Source organism: Tinamus guttatus, unplaced genomic scaffold (assembly GCF_059628265.1).
Source record: "Tinamus guttatus ecotype Peru unplaced genomic scaffold, ASM5962826v1 Tinamus_guttatus_pri_ptg000153l, whole genome shotgun sequence".
Taxonomy (NCBI): Eukaryota; Metazoa; Chordata; class Aves; order Tinamiformes; family Tinamidae; genus Tinamus; species Tinamus guttatus.
The window spans coordinates 3,329,809-3,347,216 of NW_028288687.1; the positions used below are offsets into that span (position 1 = coordinate 3,329,809).

A 17,408-nucleotide genomic window follows, 5' to 3' on the forward strand; every position below is an offset into this window, starting at 1 on the left:
CTGTGATTAGGGCAGTGCTTGTGAGATAATCTGCACCGAGCAAGAGTTGGGTTAGTTTTTTAGAAGGGTAATGGTAAAACAACCAGAGAGATGCAACTGCTTTTACTTAAGCTGTGTATCTACACTTTTGTACTGCTGTTCCCTAGGTATGCACTGTATTTCTTTTCCACTCCTAATTTATCAGCAAACTTGGTATGACGTGATTTGGTACTGTAACTTATGACTATACCAGTCACATACATGCACACACATAACTGCTGGTGGTCCTGAAATTTTTCATTGTATGAGCTGTTTAAAATAAAAATAACCAGTGTGCTGTTCCATGGTGTCTTTTAAGGAGTGATTACTTACTTTTTAACTTTTTTAACACTCTTTTTTTTCTTGTGCTTACTGTGTTGTTGGAAGTGGCTCACGGAGAAGAGCTGCTCTCTGAGCAGGAGGCCCAAGGTGTGGGGAGGCTGTTGGGACAGGAGGATCCTGGTGCTGATGTTCAGTGTTACTGAAGGCTGTGATCGTGCACTTATCTCTACCCCACAACATGCCCGTACAAAGCAAGCACCTGGTAGCTGAGCCTCAAGCTCTCAGCTACATCCTACTAACTACAAGTATTTCTTAAGATCATCCTGTCAGTTCCCCTTATTTTTTTCCCCTCACTACCTCCTTTCCCTGTGAACAATTGGCCTGTAAAGACAAAAATGATTTTGGATTTAGGTGCGAGAGCTATTGGCATAGACTAGCCCCTAGGTTGAGGGACCAAACAGAGGCTTGGAGGCAAAGATTCAAAACACTCTTCAACTGTGGAGTTTCACATCCTCACCCCCACTTTCCTCAAAAAACACCTTCCCACACCGTTTATGGAGATACCCCTTGTGCTGTTCTCCTCCCTGATACAAGTTGCAAGACTTTCCCCTGAAATCAAGGCTGATGAATCCCTGAATCCCCTTGAAACTGCAATTTAGGTGCCCAAGTCCTGCGTTCCTTCAGTCAGATCTTTTTCAGTCCCAATGGGCTCTCCTTTCCGCAGTTCTCCCTTTCGTTACCCAGCAGTTTTGCTGTAGCCCACACTCACACGCAGCACAGTGTGGGCATTTCCTTCTTTGCTTGCCTTCCTGTTGCAATAATGAGCATTTCTTTAAATCACCGCAGTTTTACCTGTGTTCAATTCTCTCCCCCACCAAAGAGTAATTGTGGATTAATTAGCATACTTAATCAGCCCTAACTAACATGTAATCACACCTAAATTTAATTATTCCAGCCTGGTCTAAGTGCTACTCTGACACTGCAGAAAGATAAACTCTAAATGAGCCAGCTTGCTCTCCGTGCAGGTTTATGGCCTTTTCATGACCATTGCTGAAGCTTTCTGCTCGTTTCACTTTCTTCCCTGCGTCTAGGGCTTTGACATCCTACAAAGCTTGGAGCGAGGATCCTAAATCCCAGCGGCTTTTCCCAGGCGGCTGCGCTGTTGCCCCCGGTGCAGCTGTACGTTCCAGCGGGCGAGGAGGCAGCTGCGCCGGTGCAGGGCGCACACGACAGGTACGTGGGCACAAGGCTGCTCTCATTGCTCCCCAGGGAGAGCAGCGTCGCTCGCGTTGTACCCGCTGGGCCTCGGGGTAGGTGTCCTGTTGCTTCCCACAAGAACAACGTGAGTTGCGGCACCCTCTGGGATTCTCCTCCCTGCCACAAGAGTAGCAGATGCGGATGACTCCTCTCAGTAGTGTGGTGCAGTTGGAAAGGAAATAACACTAAGGGAGCTGTGCATGGCACGGGGCATGTGGTTTCTGACATCCTCTTAAGCTTCTATATGGGCTGAAGGTGCAGTAATGAATTACTGAGAATAATGAGTTAGTCTGTTGTTTGTCCAAGGAAGGCCATTTAATTAGCACAGAATAAGACAACTTGTTTCCTGCTCTTGATTCTCACACCACCACCACCTCTTAGGTATTTTTATCTACACAGCCTCATCCACTGGTGTGTCCACAGCTTGTTTGCACTTTTCCTTACTCACAGTTTCACTGCTTTTCAGCCCCATCAAAAGTTCAGAAAACAGCGGTAATTTCTTCAGAGGCAGCTGGGCGATGCGGAGCAGCAATCAAATCATTCCAGTTGCTCTTAGCAGAAGGCTTGAGCCGCTCACTGTGAAAAGAGGATGCAATTCAGTGGGCTCAACTTCTTGGCTGGATTAATCTTGTTAATCTTAATGAGCTTGGAGGTGAGCAGAGCTTTAAAGCCTGGCTATTCCCTTGGAAGTACCACTTTAGCCTGCAAAGTGATTTGAGGGCTCGTGCTGTTTGATCACAGCAATCCATTCACCGTGTTTGAATCACAGGTCCTGCTTGGCGTTCAGGCTGGTTTTTATACCTGCTGGAACTGCAAAATTAACCAAGCTGCGCAATGCTGAAAGCTGCCTTTCCTTCTGCTTCCTCCTCCCTCAGTTACATTCAGTTGAGATGGGGAAAAAAATAGAAAAAAAACAAAGAGAAAGTACCCAAGTCTTCGCAGTGCTGTCAGCCCTTAGCACAACCACAGCTGCTAATCTTGGTCATGAGCAAAGGTGAAAGCAAGGGGCTGTCCCGAGGTCCATCAGTAGGATGGTTCCTAACAGTTCCTCAGGGCTTCCATCCTGGTGCTTGCGAGGGATAACGGAAGGGAGCCTCGTCGGCTTCCTTCCCCAAAGAGTAAAGCGAGGCACAGTGCGAATAGGGGGTGTTTGCTGGAGGCTGCTGGGCGGCGCAGTGCAGCCCTGGGCACGCAGCCACCTGCCTGGTTACCGGCACAGGCTCCTGTCCCAGGCTGTGCCTCGTGGTCACTGCTGCCTCAGGCCCAAACCACTGCTCTAACCACACGATCATCCCTCTGCTCTTCAGCCTCTTGCATCAGTCATAAATTTTTGGCAATGTACCCGTGGTCTCCAGAGAGGTGCTCAGGGCAAATGCTTTCCCTGGAAGCCAGTATGGAACACCTGGAGCATCCACTGCACACCGGACTTACAGCAAGTAGGCGTCCCGCTCCAGGTTACTCAGGTACCGCCGCGTTTCACTCTGGTACAGAGACTGGTACCGGATCGTCCGAGTGTGTTTCTCGTGTTTGGTGATGTTGTAGCGACCAACACCTACGGGATTCTGCAAGGAGAAGGTCACAGCTGGTTGCCCATCATCGCAGGGGCAACATGGGTGACGCAATGGAGGGCAAAGGCAGGAGGGCTTCCCAGGAGCAGCCCTTCGGTAGCAAAAAATACAACAATCTGTGGAATATATTAACAAAACCATGTCTAAGTATCAGGGGAGGGAGGAGGAGACCTGTTAATCGGTGTTAGCCCAAGCAGTGCCCTTCACAAGCAGCTCCTTTAAGTCACAGCGGTCTGCAGAGAAGTTGGGCCTGATTAACTGTGCTGGCTCAGACGGCCTCCCCGCTTGCCTGCCGCCAGCTCGAGGCGAGGGCTGCTTTGCTGCAACCGCGCCGCTGAAACGGCACCGCCCGGCTCCCCCCAGCAATTAGGAAGGTGTCTTCATCCTTGACCTCTTTCAAGTTGCCTGTTCCACACTCAGCCACATGAAGGAAAGGAGCCCCGTGGAAGTCTGCTCCTCGCTCCTCGCCAGGGTGGACTATTTCAGACTAAAGCTTTCGCCGTCTGCTTTGAGCCCTCTCCGCTTTGTTCTGGCTCTCCGTGGGGAAGCCACGAAGATGAATGCGGCTCTGAGGACGGTACTAAGGGAAGGGCTCGCACCTGCACGGCGTGTTGCTGCTGCCGCGAGGAGAAATAGCTGCTTTTAAGCAGCAGAATATGTAACTTTCTAGGAGGATTCATGGAGCACCTGAAAGAGCTCAGAGCAGACAGTCTCCTTGCTGTCCCCATCCCGAAATGGAACCGGGGCTGAGTCAAAGAGTGGGGACAGGGGGATGGTGACACTGACAGAGACAAGGTGGCAGTGGATGCTGGCCTGGCCCCTCGTGCCGGCTGTGCAGGGGCTGTGTATGGCCGTGCCACCAGGCGCAGAGCCACAACCCACGCACACGTGGGTCGTGCTGGTGTCACTGCTCGAGCAGCGCTCTGGCACCTGCACGTGCTCCGGAGGACAAGAGCAGCAGCGGGGAAGCCTTAGGAAGCACGGGAGAAAGGGGCTCAGCTTCCAAGGCTACATGTGTTTCTCCATTGATTTGGTAGGACTTTGCAGCTGTGGGGATGAGGGGCTTCACCTCTTATTCTTCAGCAACCCCTTTTGTGCAAGAATGACAGTAGCATGAGTGGGCCAAGCTCCTGTCTAAAGCCTTGGCACCTGGCCAAGTCACTCGGGTTCCTTGCTAGTCAATGGGGAGAGAAGGCACCTCCTGAGGTCACTGTATCCCAGTGCAGGACATCCCTTGCTCAGAAGGTGCTGAGGACACAGAAGCTTTAGATGTGTGGGACGAGGTGCATCCTGCACCATTTTGTCCTCTAGCAGGGGGACCAGCGATGGCCTGGGGATGGTCGAGGAGGAAGCTCAGAGCAGGACAGTCCCCCTGTCCTTGTCTTGCCGCAGTGTCTTTCCACTCACCGCATTCCCAGCATAGAGGCAGCAGGACCTTCTGTCAAATCTCTTGGCGGATGACCAAAATGGGGGTTGGTTGAAGGATTCTGACCTCTCAAACGGCTTTGGGTCATATGAGCCTGGCCCTGCAGCAAACTGCAACAAAAGGAAACCGCTTACATTTCGGTTTGCTGGTAAAGGAGCTGCTGACCTCACAGCGGAGGGTCCCTCTGCCAGGCCCTAGCACAAACCCTCGCATTATACGCAGCCCTGGGCCAGGGCCAGCAGGAGCTTTGGCAAGCCACGCGAGCAGCGGCTACCACACGTCGGCCTGCGGCCAGCCATGGCCACCACGCGTTAGGAAGCCGGGAGCTGCCAGCTGCCCTCGCTGCTGTCCAGCACCCGCTGCACGAACCGGTCGCTCCTGCCCCCCTGCAGCCCCAGCTCCGTGGGGCAGAGCCTCTCACCCCGCTGCAGCCCCAGCTCCGTGGGGCAGAGCCTCCCGCCCCGCTGCAGCCCCAGCTCCTGCCCACACTCCCGCGCCGCAGGGTGAGTTGGCAGCTCCAGGCCGCGCTCTCCCTCACCGCGTCCCGGGGGCACTGGCTGAGCGTGGCCCAGCAGATCCTCTCGGCAGGGCGGCCCGGCTCCCTCGGCACGGTGCTGAAGCGCCCCTTCTGCTTGTTGTCCCTGGACGCCAGCTCCTCCACGAAGCTCTTGACGGCGCCGCTGCTCAGCTCGCCGCCTTTGTGCTGCCGGGGACAACGTTGCGGAGCGCAGGCGGCTCGGGGCTGGCTCCGGGCACGAGCCCGGCTCCGAGGCTGCCCGTTGCCCCGCCGGGCCACGCACCTCGCGCTGCTCCCGGAGCGCTGGCTGCGACCTGTCGCCCGAGAAGAGCTCGTAGGGGCCGCGCACGCTCACCACGCGCCCCAGCAGCTCGTCGATGCTGTTGGGCAGGTTGTAGGTGGCCGGCCCCAAGCCGCTGCCCTGCGGGGCCGAGCGGGGCCGTCAGGGCCGGCAGCGGGGCCGGTGCCAGCGCTGTGCAGGGCAGGGGTGGCACTTGCCAGGGTGGCGGGCAGGACGCGCTGGGGTGTCCGGCTGTCCATGACGCCCCGCGTGCCGGCGGGGCGCCCGGCCGGCTCCTCGCGGCGCTGCCGCCATGGGTCGTAGGTGCCGGGGCCGGGGTAACAGTCCTGTGGGAGAGACGGGACAGGATGGGACGGGACGGGGCACCCTGGTCCCACAGGGGCTCTGCCACCTCCCTGGGCGCTCGGTGTGTGCAGGCGCTGGGCACATCCCTTGCTCTCTGCTCTCCTAGCTCAGTAGCTCCGCGTTACGGAGGTATCCAACCCCATCACCCCTGCGGTGCCTGGTGGCTGCCATACTGATGTAGGAACAGCTGGATTGCATATGTTCAACCCCAACTGTGGCTGGTTTTGTACTCCAAAGTGGGGCAGGACGCTGCTTTGTGCAGGGGCAAGGACTCTCGCTGGTGTCACAGGCTTTCATGCTGCAGGAGAACTGGCATCCCTGCCCTGCCGACATCGGCCGAGCCCTGCAGCCCCACAGGGCAGTGGGCACCTGCCCGCCCCAGGATCGGACTTTCACAGCGTGAGGCTGGAAGGCAGGACGTACCCTAAGGACATCTCGAAACCGCCTCTCCCTGGTGTCGCAGACGCCCCTGAGGCTCGAGGGCCGCTTCTCCTGCAGGAAGTCTCTGATGTTGTAGGCGCCTGGGCCCAGCGGTTCTGCCTGCAGGCAGGGAGGGTCAGGGCGCAGCTGGGCCCGGCCTGCGCCGCCCGGCCCCACCGCATGCCCCGCCGCAGCCCCGGCCGCACCGTGCGGCTCCGGCTCCCCATGGCCTCCTGCCCAGCCTTCCTCTGCTCCGAGCCGGCCAGGCCGACGCTCCTCCCTGCAACACAAAGCCCAGCTGCCTCCAAGCTGCCTTCCCACCAAGGCGGATCCCGCGGAGGGGCTGGGATCACTGCGTGTGTTCCCCGGCACCTCCTTGTTCGGGATGGCGCCTGCCCAGAGGTGGGCAGTGGGGAGCTCCGCTCTCCCTCGCTGCCCGTGTCCGCGGTGCCGGCGCCCGCATCCCACGTTCCCTAGGGAACGGCTGCAGGATGCCCGGCCCCGCGGCGGCCCTAGAGCTTTCGGGGCTGCTTCTGCCTTCAACGGGAGCCTTGTGCTGCCCCGGCGCTCAGTCCTTCCATCAGTGTAATACAAGAGAGCAGCTTCCCCTGCAGACCATGTCTCTCGTTGAACCCTCCCAACTAAAACACCGTCCTGGCGCATCAACGCGAGAATCTCGTGCCTCTTTGATCAGCACAGCAGGCACCGAGTCGCTGATAGAAATGTGTTTTCTCCTGCAGCTTGGACGGGCGATGCCAAGCGCAGAAGACCACCCTCCCATCCTGGCAGAATTATTCAACTTCCCAGGCAAGCAGGAGACGGCCCAAGGGATATGCGATACAGCACGGGATGTCCTCTGCAAATCCCACCAGCACTGGCACCAGCAGCCCCATCATCAAGCTGGATTCAAATAATTTGTAATTCAAATAATCGGGCAAACAGCCTTTGCCCTGGGAGCCTGTCTTCACCCAGGGCAGGAAGGGACAAGCAGGAGCAACTTGAATTCCCAGGGCATCATGTGAGGAGGGTAAGTAAGTGATGCCTGTGGGCAGATCCTCCTCCAGGAGCTCATCCAGTCGTGTCGGGAAGCACCTAGGAAGGAGCAACCACCTGATGAAGCAGGAGGGGCTGCTCCGGCAGCGTCGGCACTGCCCAGCGCGGGGGAGCTGGATCAGATCCTGGCTCCGGCACGGGGCTGCCAAGGGGCCCCCGCGCCGCTCCGGGCAGCCTCACGCAATGCCCAGTCTAACTCAAGCAGTTAATGACCTTAATGCTCCTAAACTAATCGGGAGCATCAGAAACGTGCCCGTGGATCCCTTGATTTTCCCAATTCCAGACCTCTCTGCATGGGAGCACTCACTAACGTGTATTTCCCATTAAAAGAGAATCATGAAACTTTCCTCACGTCTCATTTTTTAAAATAAAACCGGGGCTCATTCTTGCCTTCTTATACTTTAAAAGGGTTACTTAGCGCCTCGTGAAACGGGGCTCAGGGAAGAGGCACCTCCTGCCGCTGGCAGCAGGGGATAACACTCGGATCCACGCTGGGATCCGACCATGGGGATTCTCCTTTCCTTCAGCCGCGAGCAGGAGGCTGAAGACCGCAGCACTGCACTGATCTCCGTCTAGTAACGCCCCCCCCCCCCCCCCCCCCCAAAAAAAAAGCGACCTTAGACGGAAGATCTTTATTTATCTACGAGGCGCTGGAAAAGGCCTCGCAAGGCCCCGGCGACGCCATCTTAGAACTGCCCCCCGCCCCGCCCTCGGAGCCATCTAGGGGCCACCGAGACGGAGCCTCCCGGCGGATAGAAAGGCACAAGCACTTCCGCGATAGCCCGGGCCGCTCTGCGCAGGCGGGCGGGCAGAGGAGCGCGCCACGTGACTCGAGGCCCTCCTCCCCATTGGTCGGGGGGCGGCGGCGGCTCCTGCGGGCGCGGGGCGCCTGAGGCGGCGGCGGGAGGCCCCGGCCCCGGTCCCGGTCCCGGCCCCGGTGTCGCGGTCCCGGTCCCGGCGGCCATGGCGTCGCTGCTGCGGCCGCGGCTGCAGGTGTCGCGGCTCTTCCAGCCGCTGGCCTGGGCGGAGGGCGGCGAGGCGGCCGCGGCGGGTGGCGAGACGCCGTGCAGGAGCCACCGGCTCATGGTGCAGGGCGGCCTCATCAGCCCCGCCGCGCCGGGCTGCTACCACTACCTGCCCGCGGCCGTGCGCGCCCTCGAGAAGCTCGTGGCGCTCGTGGACGGCGCCATGCGCGCGGTGGGCGGGCAGAAGCTGAGCATGCCCTGCCTGAGCGCCGCCGAGGCGTGGAAGGCCAGCGGGCGCTGGGAGCGCATGGGCGCCGAGCTCTTCCGTCTGGCCGACCGGCACGGCAAGGGCTACTGCCTGGCGCCCACGCACGAGGAGGCCGTCACCGAGCTGCTGGCCGCCCAGAGCAACCTCTCCTACCGGCAGCTGCCGCTCCGCCTCTACCAGGTCACCAGGAAGTTCCGGGACGAGCCCAAGCCGCGCCTGGGCCTGCTGCGCGGGCGCGAGTTCCACATGAAGGACATGTACACGTTCGACGTGTCCGCGGAGGCCGCGCGCCGCTCCTACGAGCTCGTGCGCGACGCCTACGGGCGCCTCTTCCAGGCCCTGGGCCTCCGCGTCGTGCAGGTGCAGGCGGACACGGGCAGCATCGGCGGCACCGTCTCGCACGAGTTCCAGCTGCCGGCCGAGATCGGCGAGGACAGGCTGGCCCTGTGCCCCGCTGGGCACTTTGCGGCCAACGTGGAAACGATAAATGCGGAGCAAGCGGCTTGTCCCACGTGCGGGGAGCCGCTCACCCGCACACGAGGCATCGAAGTGGGGCACACGTTCTACCTGGGCACCAAGTACTCCTCGGTGTTCAACGCTACCTTCCTCACCCCCGAGAACAAGCTGCAGCTGGCAGAGATGGGCTGCTACGGCCTGGGGGTCACTCGCATCCTGGCGGCCGCCGTGGAGGTGCTTTCCACGGAGGACAGCATCCGCTGGCCCAGCCTCATTGCCCCCTACCAGGTGTGCTTCATTCCCCCCAAGAAGGGCAGCAGGGAGGAGGAGGGAGCCGCGCTCCTGGAGCGCCTCTACGACGACGTGGCTGAAGCTGCGCCGCAGCTCGCCGACGACCTGGTGCTGGATGACCGGACTCAGCTGACCATTGGCAAAAGACTAAAAGACGCCAACAGGCTGGGCTACCCGTACGTGGTAGTAGCCGGGAAGAAGGCTTGTGACAATCCTGCTGTGTTTGAGGTTTGGAGTCAAAACGCTGGCGAGGTCACGTTCCTCACCAGGGAGGGTGTCATTGACTTGCTGAGTAAAGTGCGGGTTTCTTAAAGTCCGAATCTGTGGTGCTCTGCGCTGCTCTGCATGTACCTAAATAGCCCCAGGTCTCCTCGGGGACTCACAGGAGCTGTGTGTGCCCTCCAGGCACTTGCGCCCTTGGCTACCACCGCACAGGGTGGGTAGCTGGCGCCTCCCCCACCGAATGCACCGCGCAGCAGAGGCAGCTGCAGCGGAGACGGGAGGGTTTTCCTGCAGGCCGAATGCTGGATTTTAAGAGGGAGGGAAAATGAGCTCTTTTCTGGTGATTGTGAGCGCTGTTTTCACTGTGACGATGCCTTGGCAGATGAATCTGCAGGAAATAAAATGAGGAGAGGTGTTGGGCACCTCCAGCGCAGTCTGCAGCTGGGGAGATGACAGTAGCTGCTGGGGATGGGTTGATGCTGTGGGGGTGGCAGCTGGAAAGCAGGGGGGTCTCCTTGGGGCTCCCCTGGAGCAGGCAGCTCCCAGCAGCTCCCCGTGCTCCGGGCAGGCTCCGGGGTAACAGAGCGCTTAGCAGGGCTCCCAGGCGTACGGCGGAGCGTGGAGCCGCAGCATGTGGGATATGAGGGTCGGGGTGCGGAGGAGCGATGCATGGGCAGCGGGCTGGCTGCGGCGGGGAGCTGCAGCACACAGCTTCCACACCGGAACGGCGGCCTTCCAGCAAATAGCTGTGACGTGTGTGATGTCACGCTTGTGCCCAGGGCATGGAACAGGCTCCAGCGGAGCGCGGCGCCCAGCTGGGTGTGCTGCGAGGCCGGGACATGGAGGGGCAGCACCAGCGAGCCCAGCACGTGCAGCCTGGCATGCCCGAGCCACAGCCAGGGCAGAGGAGCGGGCGCTGAGCACCCAGGCGGGCAGATGGAGCCGCAGTGCCCTCCCAGCTGGGGAGCCCCTTCAGCGAGGCACAGCCGGCAGCCGCCCTTCGGATCCCCTTTGGACACCACGGCGGGAGTGCAGGCAGCGGAGCAGGCAGGATCTAGGGAGTGGACGGATGCTAGTGGGGAAGGGGGAGTCCCTTTAACGCCTTGCTCAGGTGGTGCCTGCGGCTCTCCATGGTGTCACAAGGGAAGCTGGGCTCTAGTGGGAGCTATTTCCCCCCTGCATAAGGTGGCTCCGTGGCTGGGGAAGGAAATGGACAGCAGAGCCGGCAGTGCAGCCCAGGACGCTGCCTATCACTGCAGCCAGAAGCTCACGCAGATCCGCCAGGTCCTGGTAAGCTCTGGGGGGGATTCCTTCAGGGGGATGGGGTTTCAAGGACGGACAGAGGGTCACGGAGAGAGCTCGGACACATCTCCAGCTGTTGCAAAGCAATTGCTGCTGCTTGCAAGCAGAGGTGGTCACCAAATATTTGGAGGCACTGGGCCTGTGTCAGTGCTCTGAGGAACACAGTTTCATGCCTCACCGTGGACACTGAAGGAGAGGGAGCTCCAGTGAGTGTCCGAGTGAGGAGGTGCCATCTCCAATGCCGGTCTGGTCTCTCACGGGCTTGCAGGAGCACCTGAACAACCTGCCCCCGGGCTCGTGGGATGTCTCCACAAACAGGGCGCGCTGCCGAGGACTCCTGCTCATCGCCAGTCTCAGGTACCCAACGCGCCTGGCAGTGATGCCGTGGCTGTCAGGCCTTTCTCAAAGCGTGGAGGGGGACCCAGCCACGCCACGTGGAAAGGACTGCACACCTGGCTGCTTGGGCATGATGTTCCCAGGCCTGCGGCCAAGCTCGTGGTGTTCTGCATGGATCTGATCCTTCCTCATTGCGATGCATCCGAGGGCTCTGCTCTGGGTTTGGCCACTGCGCCATGCAGGACACCATGGGCACCACCGTGACTTGGGCTTGTCCTGAGCCCCTCGGGCATGGGGCTGAACCCTGTCCGTGTCCCCCGCAAGGCCAAGCACCTTCCACACCTCTTCATCCGAAGGCTGTCCGACTGGAGCTCCCTTCCCTCGCAGCCAAACGCAGCCGCTCTTGGAGACGAAGGAGAAGGCGGCAGTGGTCACCAGCTGCCTGGCCAGCACCCTCGCCCTCCCCTCAGCCGAGACCCTGGTGGAGGCCGACGTGACTGGTGCCCAGGTGACTGTCTGCCCACATGTGGAGGTCTGGCCCTTCTTCCCCAGCGCAGGAGCAGGGATTTGAGTTAAAGCCCTCCGGAGACCTTCCTCCATCCCGCCTGTGCAGTGAGTGCAGGAGCGCGGTGCCGCGCTGTGTCCGAGCACGCTGCCATCATGGTTGTCAGACACCCCATACCAGCAGCAAACGTACTGGGGAAGCGTCTGGCTGCAGGTGGTCCTTGGGGTCCCCTTCAGCCTTGCTCTGACCTTGCAGAAGTGGTTGCTGGGCCAAGGAGAAACACTCCATGCCCAGCATTGCAGCCCCTTTCTCCCAGGCTTGAGATGAGAACTTCTGCACCTCATCATCCATGGGAGTAGCGCTGGCTGTGCTCTCCCAAGCCTTCCTTGGCTCTGGAAAACGCCGTTTTCCCTCCTCAGCGTGCACAGACCGAGCTGATGGAGGCGCTGGGGCGGCTGCTGAGCGGCCTGCTGCTGGAGAAGGCCAACCCCGCCGAGCTGCAGGGCCTCCTGGACGTAAGCAGCGCCCGCGCGGGGCCTCGCGAGCGGCATGCGAAGGCGTGCGAGGACCTGGGAGGGCTCTGCGCCTGTAACTGCACTGTGGAGCTTGTGCCCTATTGCCCCTGCTGTAGGTGTGAGTCACGGGCGTTTGCCCCAGCCCTGGAAGGCCTGAGCACAAGCAGGAAGATGGGCACCTTTCCCAGCGGGGTGGTGGGACCCGGCGCGCAAGGTGTTGCTGGTTGTGTCAGGGCGCTAGCACAGCCTGCCCTGCTCCCCTGTCAGCACGTAGACCCATGGATGGCATCGGAGAAGGTCCACGAGCGCGCAAGAGCCGTGAGCACCACGCTCGGCTTGCTGAAATCCGCAGCCAGCTCCCCCCGGTTCCACGTGAGCGATCCTCGGTGGCGGGAAGGCTCCTCGTGGCTCTGTTAGGAGAGCGCTGTCCCCACTGCCGCCCTGCTCTTGGTTTCGCCAGACACGGCCCGAGTTTCCGCGGCCGGGGCTCCTGGCGGGGCGGCTGCTCGCGTGCGTGGGGGCGCCCGGCGCGGCCGTCAGCAGGGAGGCTCTGCAGGGCCTGCAGGTCCTGCGCTGGCTCGTGCAGCGGCAGGCAGGTACGCGGGGCTGCGGGCAGGGTGCACGTGCGGCCGCCAGCCGCAGCAGAGCGGCAAGCGGAGGCTTCCTCCCCAAAGGAGGAAACATTCGCACTTGTTTTAAGCTTCTGTAAATGGGTTACGGCATTTGAAAGTTCTCTCGGGGAGCTCGTGCAGTTTGCTGTGAGGATGCACTAAGCAAGGCCGGCTGGGGAAGGATGCAGGGATGCTCCCTGTGTTTGCCATGGAAGTGGTGCTGCCCACCCGTCATGGCTGTGGGCAAGTGGATCACGAAGCGCAGAGTGACTCATCTTTGCTTCCTAGTGCCTGGCACCAAGATTCTCTGGGGAAAAGCAGAGCAAGAGCAGGAGGAGAACCTGGATTTACTGGAGTCCCCTGAGACACACACCAAATTCCTGGAAATAATCAAGGTAAATCCTGCCTCGTGGCTGGGAGGAAGCGGCTTCCTGCAGCCTCACCTGGACCACATCTCCCCTCGGGCACTGCTGCAGATGTGGAGACTTGGCCAAAGCCAGGTGCCCGGGGCACTGTGAGGGAGCAGCACTTTGAGTGCTCCCCCAGCTCCCAGGCACCTGTGGCTCAGGGACTCCCTCAGGTGGCCTGGGTTGCTTTCATCTTTCCCCTTAAACTTCTCTTCCTCAAACACATCTATGATCCTACTTGGATCCATGTGAGCTGTCAGCTTCTGCAGCATCCCACAGCAAGGAGATACTTTGAGCATGGCTCAACTGGGGGATGTTCCACAGTTCCTATGCTGGAAATAGAAGCCTGGTAGCTGCCCAGTCACACTGTGTACAGCTCAGCTGCCTTGGGCTCGGCCAACTGCTTGTTTTGTTTCTTCTCCCGTCAGGACCTGGGGCAGCTTCTCACCCCCAATCAGTTGACAGATCTTATACTGACGGTTACGGGGAGCCTGAAGGAAGCCAGTGAGAGCAGCATTGAGGCATCAAAAGCTGCCCTGACTTTAATCCTGAACAAGTATAAACACGGGCTGCAAGCAAAGGTAACTAATGGATGTGAGGGAAGGTTTAGAAGTACCAGAATTGGGATGCTTTCATTGCGTGTTGTGTTGATATTGCCTGCAATGCGGACTGTAAGAAAATGGGTAGGAAGTCTGGAGATAACTGCAGAGCCTCCACAGCGCACAGAGGACGTCACCTCCGTGGTTCCCTCCTAGGTGCCCACGCTTGTGTTTGGTTTCTACCAGCACCTCGGGAGCCTCCAGCGCTCCCGAGCTCGGCACGCTGTCCTGACCTGGCTGTTCCTGCTGGCTCACGCTTTCATGGAGGAGGCCACCACAGCCCTCCTGAGCTTCCAGCTGCCCCTGGACAAGTACGGGGGTCTCTGCTCTTGTGCACCTTGCTGCTTCTGCCCTCTCGGTAGTCTCCTAGCACGGCCATGTAGCAAATGCTTCCCTTACCACAGCGGTTTGCAGGCTCATGGCTAGTCCTTCATGCTCCTTTTCAGCACCTTCTCCACTGCTTTCCCAATATCAAGGATTTCAAGTTTTTGCCAACACCCTGTAGGGCCAGACTGGACCAGTGTGTCTACACCACTTCCGGGGGGTGGCTGGAGCATTTGTCCCTGCACCTCTCCAAGCCCAGATGGGCCAAGGGAGACTATCTACAGATGGAACAGGGTCTGGTGGCACAAGACCCCCATCGTGTGTGTGGGCACCAAGTTTGCTCTAGCCTGGTGCCCGAGCTGGTGTCAGGATCTGCTGTATGGATAGAGCACTCTCCAGTGGTGGTTGTGGGGCTGTTGCAGGGGCACTGTGAGTGCCCGTTTGTGGTGACCTTCCCGACGCTGCAGGGATGCTGCCGCGATGTGGAGGGCTCTCATCAAGGCCAGGGTGGTCCCTGACACCCAGCGCCTCATGAACATCCTGCTGCGGAGGCTGCGGGAGCGGCCCGGCACCGACGGGGAGAAAGCGTCCACAGCGCCCATTGCCGTAAGGAGCCTTCGGACCTTCCCGCTCCCAGGAGCAGAGCGGGAGGCCTGAGAGCGGAGAATCTGGCCCAGTGATTCCTGCAGGAGGGAGGCAGGACAGCGCTCCTCTGGAAACGCTGCCCCTCTCCATCTGTGCGCCCTGTTCTCATGGAATGCTGTGCCCCACCTGGTGCCTTTTGCTCCCCACGGCTCTACCCACCAGCCGGTCCTTTCCCATCCTTGGAGACCGTGCCCTGAGTGTCCAGCCTTCCCTTTTCCATGCGAGGGCTGACGGTGAAGGGATTTCAGGATTGCACACGTGTGCTTCCCCCCCGCAGGCAGCCAGCGCCGTGTGCGAGGTGCTCTCCGTGCACAAGGGCCCAAGCGCCGTCACCGCCCGCCTCTTCCCGCGCCTGCTCGTGGCGCTGCTGGTGCAGGCGCGCTACGGCGCGGGGCTCGCCGTGCCGCGGAGCCGCGTGGGGCTGCCGGCCGCGGGGTGAGCACGGCCCCACGTGAGCTCTGCCCCGCGAGCCCCTCCGCTGGCTTCACGCTCTGGGCCCTCTCCTGTCTGTCTGTCTGGCCAGAGTGACTTTCTTGTGACAACCCCAGGAGTTCGTGCTGGCAGCCCCTTGTCACAGCCCCCCTCCCTATGCCCTGCACCCCTACTGCCACCCTGTGTGGGCACAGTGGGTCCCCATCACCTCCAGCAAGCCAAGGCCAAGGTAGAAATCCCAAGGGGCAGACAGAGCGGTTCTCCTCACCTCGGGATGTGCTAACATCCCTCCCAGCAGCACTGAGAGGTGCCATCTCCGTGAGCCTGCTCTGATTTTGCCATCCTGCTGTGGGCAGTGAACTCTTTGGGAGAGAGCTGTCCAACTCCCCGGGGACCAGCCCCATCTAGAGGTCACAAGCCACAACTGTGCCACTGTCGCTGAGGGCTTTGTGGCAGATCCGTGTCCCCCCAGAATTTAAGAGGCCACCTAGTCCCCCTGCCCACGGCAGGAGCACCCTGCTGGAGCCGCCCTCCTGCAGGCTCCAAAGCCAGGCACTGCATGCGCTGAGATGCCCCGTGGCTCTGCCCCATCTGTGTGCTCAATGCGTTGCTCTCGAGCCCTGCCACACAGCGCGGTGACGCTGAGCCCAAGGAGAGCGGGGCTGGCGCGATCCCTCCCTGATGGTGCTGCTCTCACTCCACAGCTGTGCGGTGGAGGCCGTCAAGACCCTTCTCCTGAAGATGGGCTGCCACCATGAGCTCGCCTTGGTGGAGAGGGAGGGCGGCTGGGACATGCTCATCACTCCTCAAAATCACCACCGAGGGGTGAGCTTGCTTGCAAGGTAAGTTGCTGCTTGCAGCTGTGCTCATTCCCTCCCTCACATGAAAGACTCCAGTGACTTTTCCCTGGAATAAACATCTTTTTTATCTGCCGTCTCAGAGCCATGGTCCGCTACAATTTCCGCGAGCTTTGCAGGATCTTGTATCATCTGGTGCCATTCCTTGAACAAGGGGACAAGCAGCTCAAAATCACAGCGATGGCCTTTTTTGTTGAGGTGAGGTTCATTAGCTCAACATGAGCCGTGGTGGTTCAGAAAGGCACTGGCTTTGGGGCTTCTTTCCTGGCAAATCCCCTGGCATTGAACTCAGCATCTGCTTTCCTGGATCAAATGAGCCGAGGGGAAGCTGGGGAGCGCTCTGTGAAATTGGAGAAATTCCAGGAGACGATGAGTGCAGAGGAAACAGCAGACATGCTTTGCCTTGCTGCAACATTCCAGGGGTCTTGTGCTCTCTGGGACAAGAAACAGGATTGCCAGAGATGAGCACATTGCCCATGTGGACCCTGAGCTCCTCCCTCTTCCCGGGACAGTTTGCAGCCCAGACCGGGATCTGGGAGCTCTTTGCCCGGTTAGTCCTGTTAGTCTCCATGTGCACAGCGGGCGTGCACGGGGAAGCAGATCCGTGCCTGGCCGTGTAGGACATGGAACTGGTTGTTATCGCGCGTGTCGGAGCGTTGGCAGCAATTGTTCAGAGCAGTCTGGCGGCACTTTCCCAAGGAATCAAGGCGGGCAAGGAATTCGCTGTTTTCCGACTGGGTATCCATGTGCCCATTGGGCTGCATGTGTTTTGTTTTGCTTTTCCCTAAGCTCCTCCACCTGCCCGAGGCGAAGCGGCTCCCGCAGAAGTACTCGGTCACTCGCCTCGCCGAGGGGCTCGCGGACTGCGACCCGGTGATGCGGGTGCTCTGTGTCAGAGGCCTGATAACCATGGAAAAGTGGCGCAGAAAGGTGGGCTCGTGCTCGTTTGGCTACCCGGGAAAGCCGGTGTGTTGCACCAGAGAGCTCAGTAACGCTCTGGATTTGTCCGGGCCCGTTTCATAGCCCTGCAGCTGCTGATAGTGTTTGTTTCCCCATCCCAGTCCTCCCTGTCGTGCACACACTTTTGTTTCTACATCTCTTCCTCAGCTGCTTTTGGCTACCTTATTTTCCTGGGAAGAGTGAGGCTGTGTTTCTTTCAGCTGTTGACTTCCACATTTGAGAGGTGTCTCCTTGCTGCGGCACGGAAATGAGCACAAGGGAAGCGTTTCCCCAGGCCTGACTGCCCTTCCCTTGCGACATTCCCGCGTGCCTCCTCTCTGTCCCGGGAGCAGCGCACTCCAGGAGGAGACAGGATGGAAAGCCGGTGCTAGGGTTTCCTTCGAATACCTCCTTTAAAGGAAATTGCTATTTTCCTAGGGGATTTTTCAGGGTTTGGAAGTGTTGCTTCCAAAGCTGCCTGGTTTTTGCTGTATTTGGTCCTACAGCCTGCATAGAGGGTGCATCAGGGAGTGTGTGACCTTCCTCC

At 59.8% G+C, this 17,408-nt stretch overlaps 3 protein-coding genes across 3 annotated transcripts; 2 read left to right on the top strand and 1 right to left on the bottom strand.

Annotated features, from left to right (window-relative positions):
* Positions 1-2,036: 2,036 nt before the first annotated feature.
* Positions 2,037-6,361, bottom strand: CIMAP2 (ciliary microtubule associated protein 2). Its single transcript, XM_088522487.1, has 8 exons — positions 6,341-6,361; positions 6,138-6,254; positions 5,567-5,695; positions 5,352-5,489; positions 5,090-5,254; positions 4,533-4,661; positions 2,989-3,119; positions 2,037-2,133 (listed from the first exon to the last, which is right to left on the bottom strand). Exons 1-8 carry the CDS (start codon positions 6,359-6,361, stop codon positions 2,037-2,039), a joined length of 927 nt encoding a protein of 308 aa, XP_088378613.1.
* Positions 6,362-8,150: 1,789 nt separating this feature from the next.
* Positions 8,151-9,487, top strand: PARS2 (prolyl-tRNA synthetase 2, mitochondrial). Its single transcript, XM_010215433.2, has one exon. It carries the CDS (start codon positions 8,151-8,153, stop codon positions 9,477-9,479), a length of 1,329 nt encoding a protein of 442 aa, XP_010213735.2. The 3' UTR covers positions 9,480-9,487.
* Positions 9,488-12,891: 3,404 nt separating this feature from the next.
* On the top strand, positions 12,892-14,716 carry LOC148595115 (maestro heat-like repeat-containing protein family member 7). Its single transcript, XM_088522488.1, has 4 exons — positions 12,892-13,053; positions 13,494-13,646; positions 13,821-13,975; positions 14,456-14,716. The coding sequence occupies exons 1-4, from the start codon at positions 12,892-12,894 to the stop codon at positions 14,643-14,645; spliced, it is 660 nt and encodes a 219-aa protein (XP_088378614.1). The 3' UTR covers positions 14,646-14,716.
* The last annotated feature ends 2,692 nt before the right edge of the window (positions 14,717-17,408 follow it).

Bases quoted from the DNA above. Each gene is read 5' to 3' on its own strand.
- PARS2 (XM_010215433.2), top strand. From the start codon at position 8,151: ATGGCGTCGCTGCTGCGGCCGCGGCTGCAGGTGTCGCGGCTCTTCCAG.
- LOC148595115 (XM_088522488.1), top strand. From the start codon at position 12,892: ATGGCTGTGGGCAAGTGGATCACGAAGCGCAGAGTGACTCATCTTTGC. The intron at 13,054-13,493 runs GTAAATCCTGCC...TTCTCCCGTCAG, and splicing joins AATTCCTGGAAATAATCAAG to GACCTGGGGCAGCTTCTCAC. The intron at 13,647-13,820 runs GTAACTAATGGA...GTTCCCTCCTAG, and splicing joins AACACGGGCTGCAAGCAAAG to GTGCCCACGCTTGTGTTTGG.
- CIMAP2 (XM_088522487.1), bottom strand. From the start codon at position 6,361: ATGGGGAGCCGGAGCCGCACG. The intron at 6,255-6,340 runs GTGCGGCCGGGG...CCCTGCCTGCAG, and splicing joins TGGGGAGCCGGAGCCGCACG to GCAGAACCGCTGGGCCCAGG. The intron at 4,662-5,089 runs GTGAGGGAGAGC...CTTTTGTTGCAG, and splicing joins GCCAGTGCCCCCGGGACGCG to TTTGCTGCAGGGCCAGGCTC.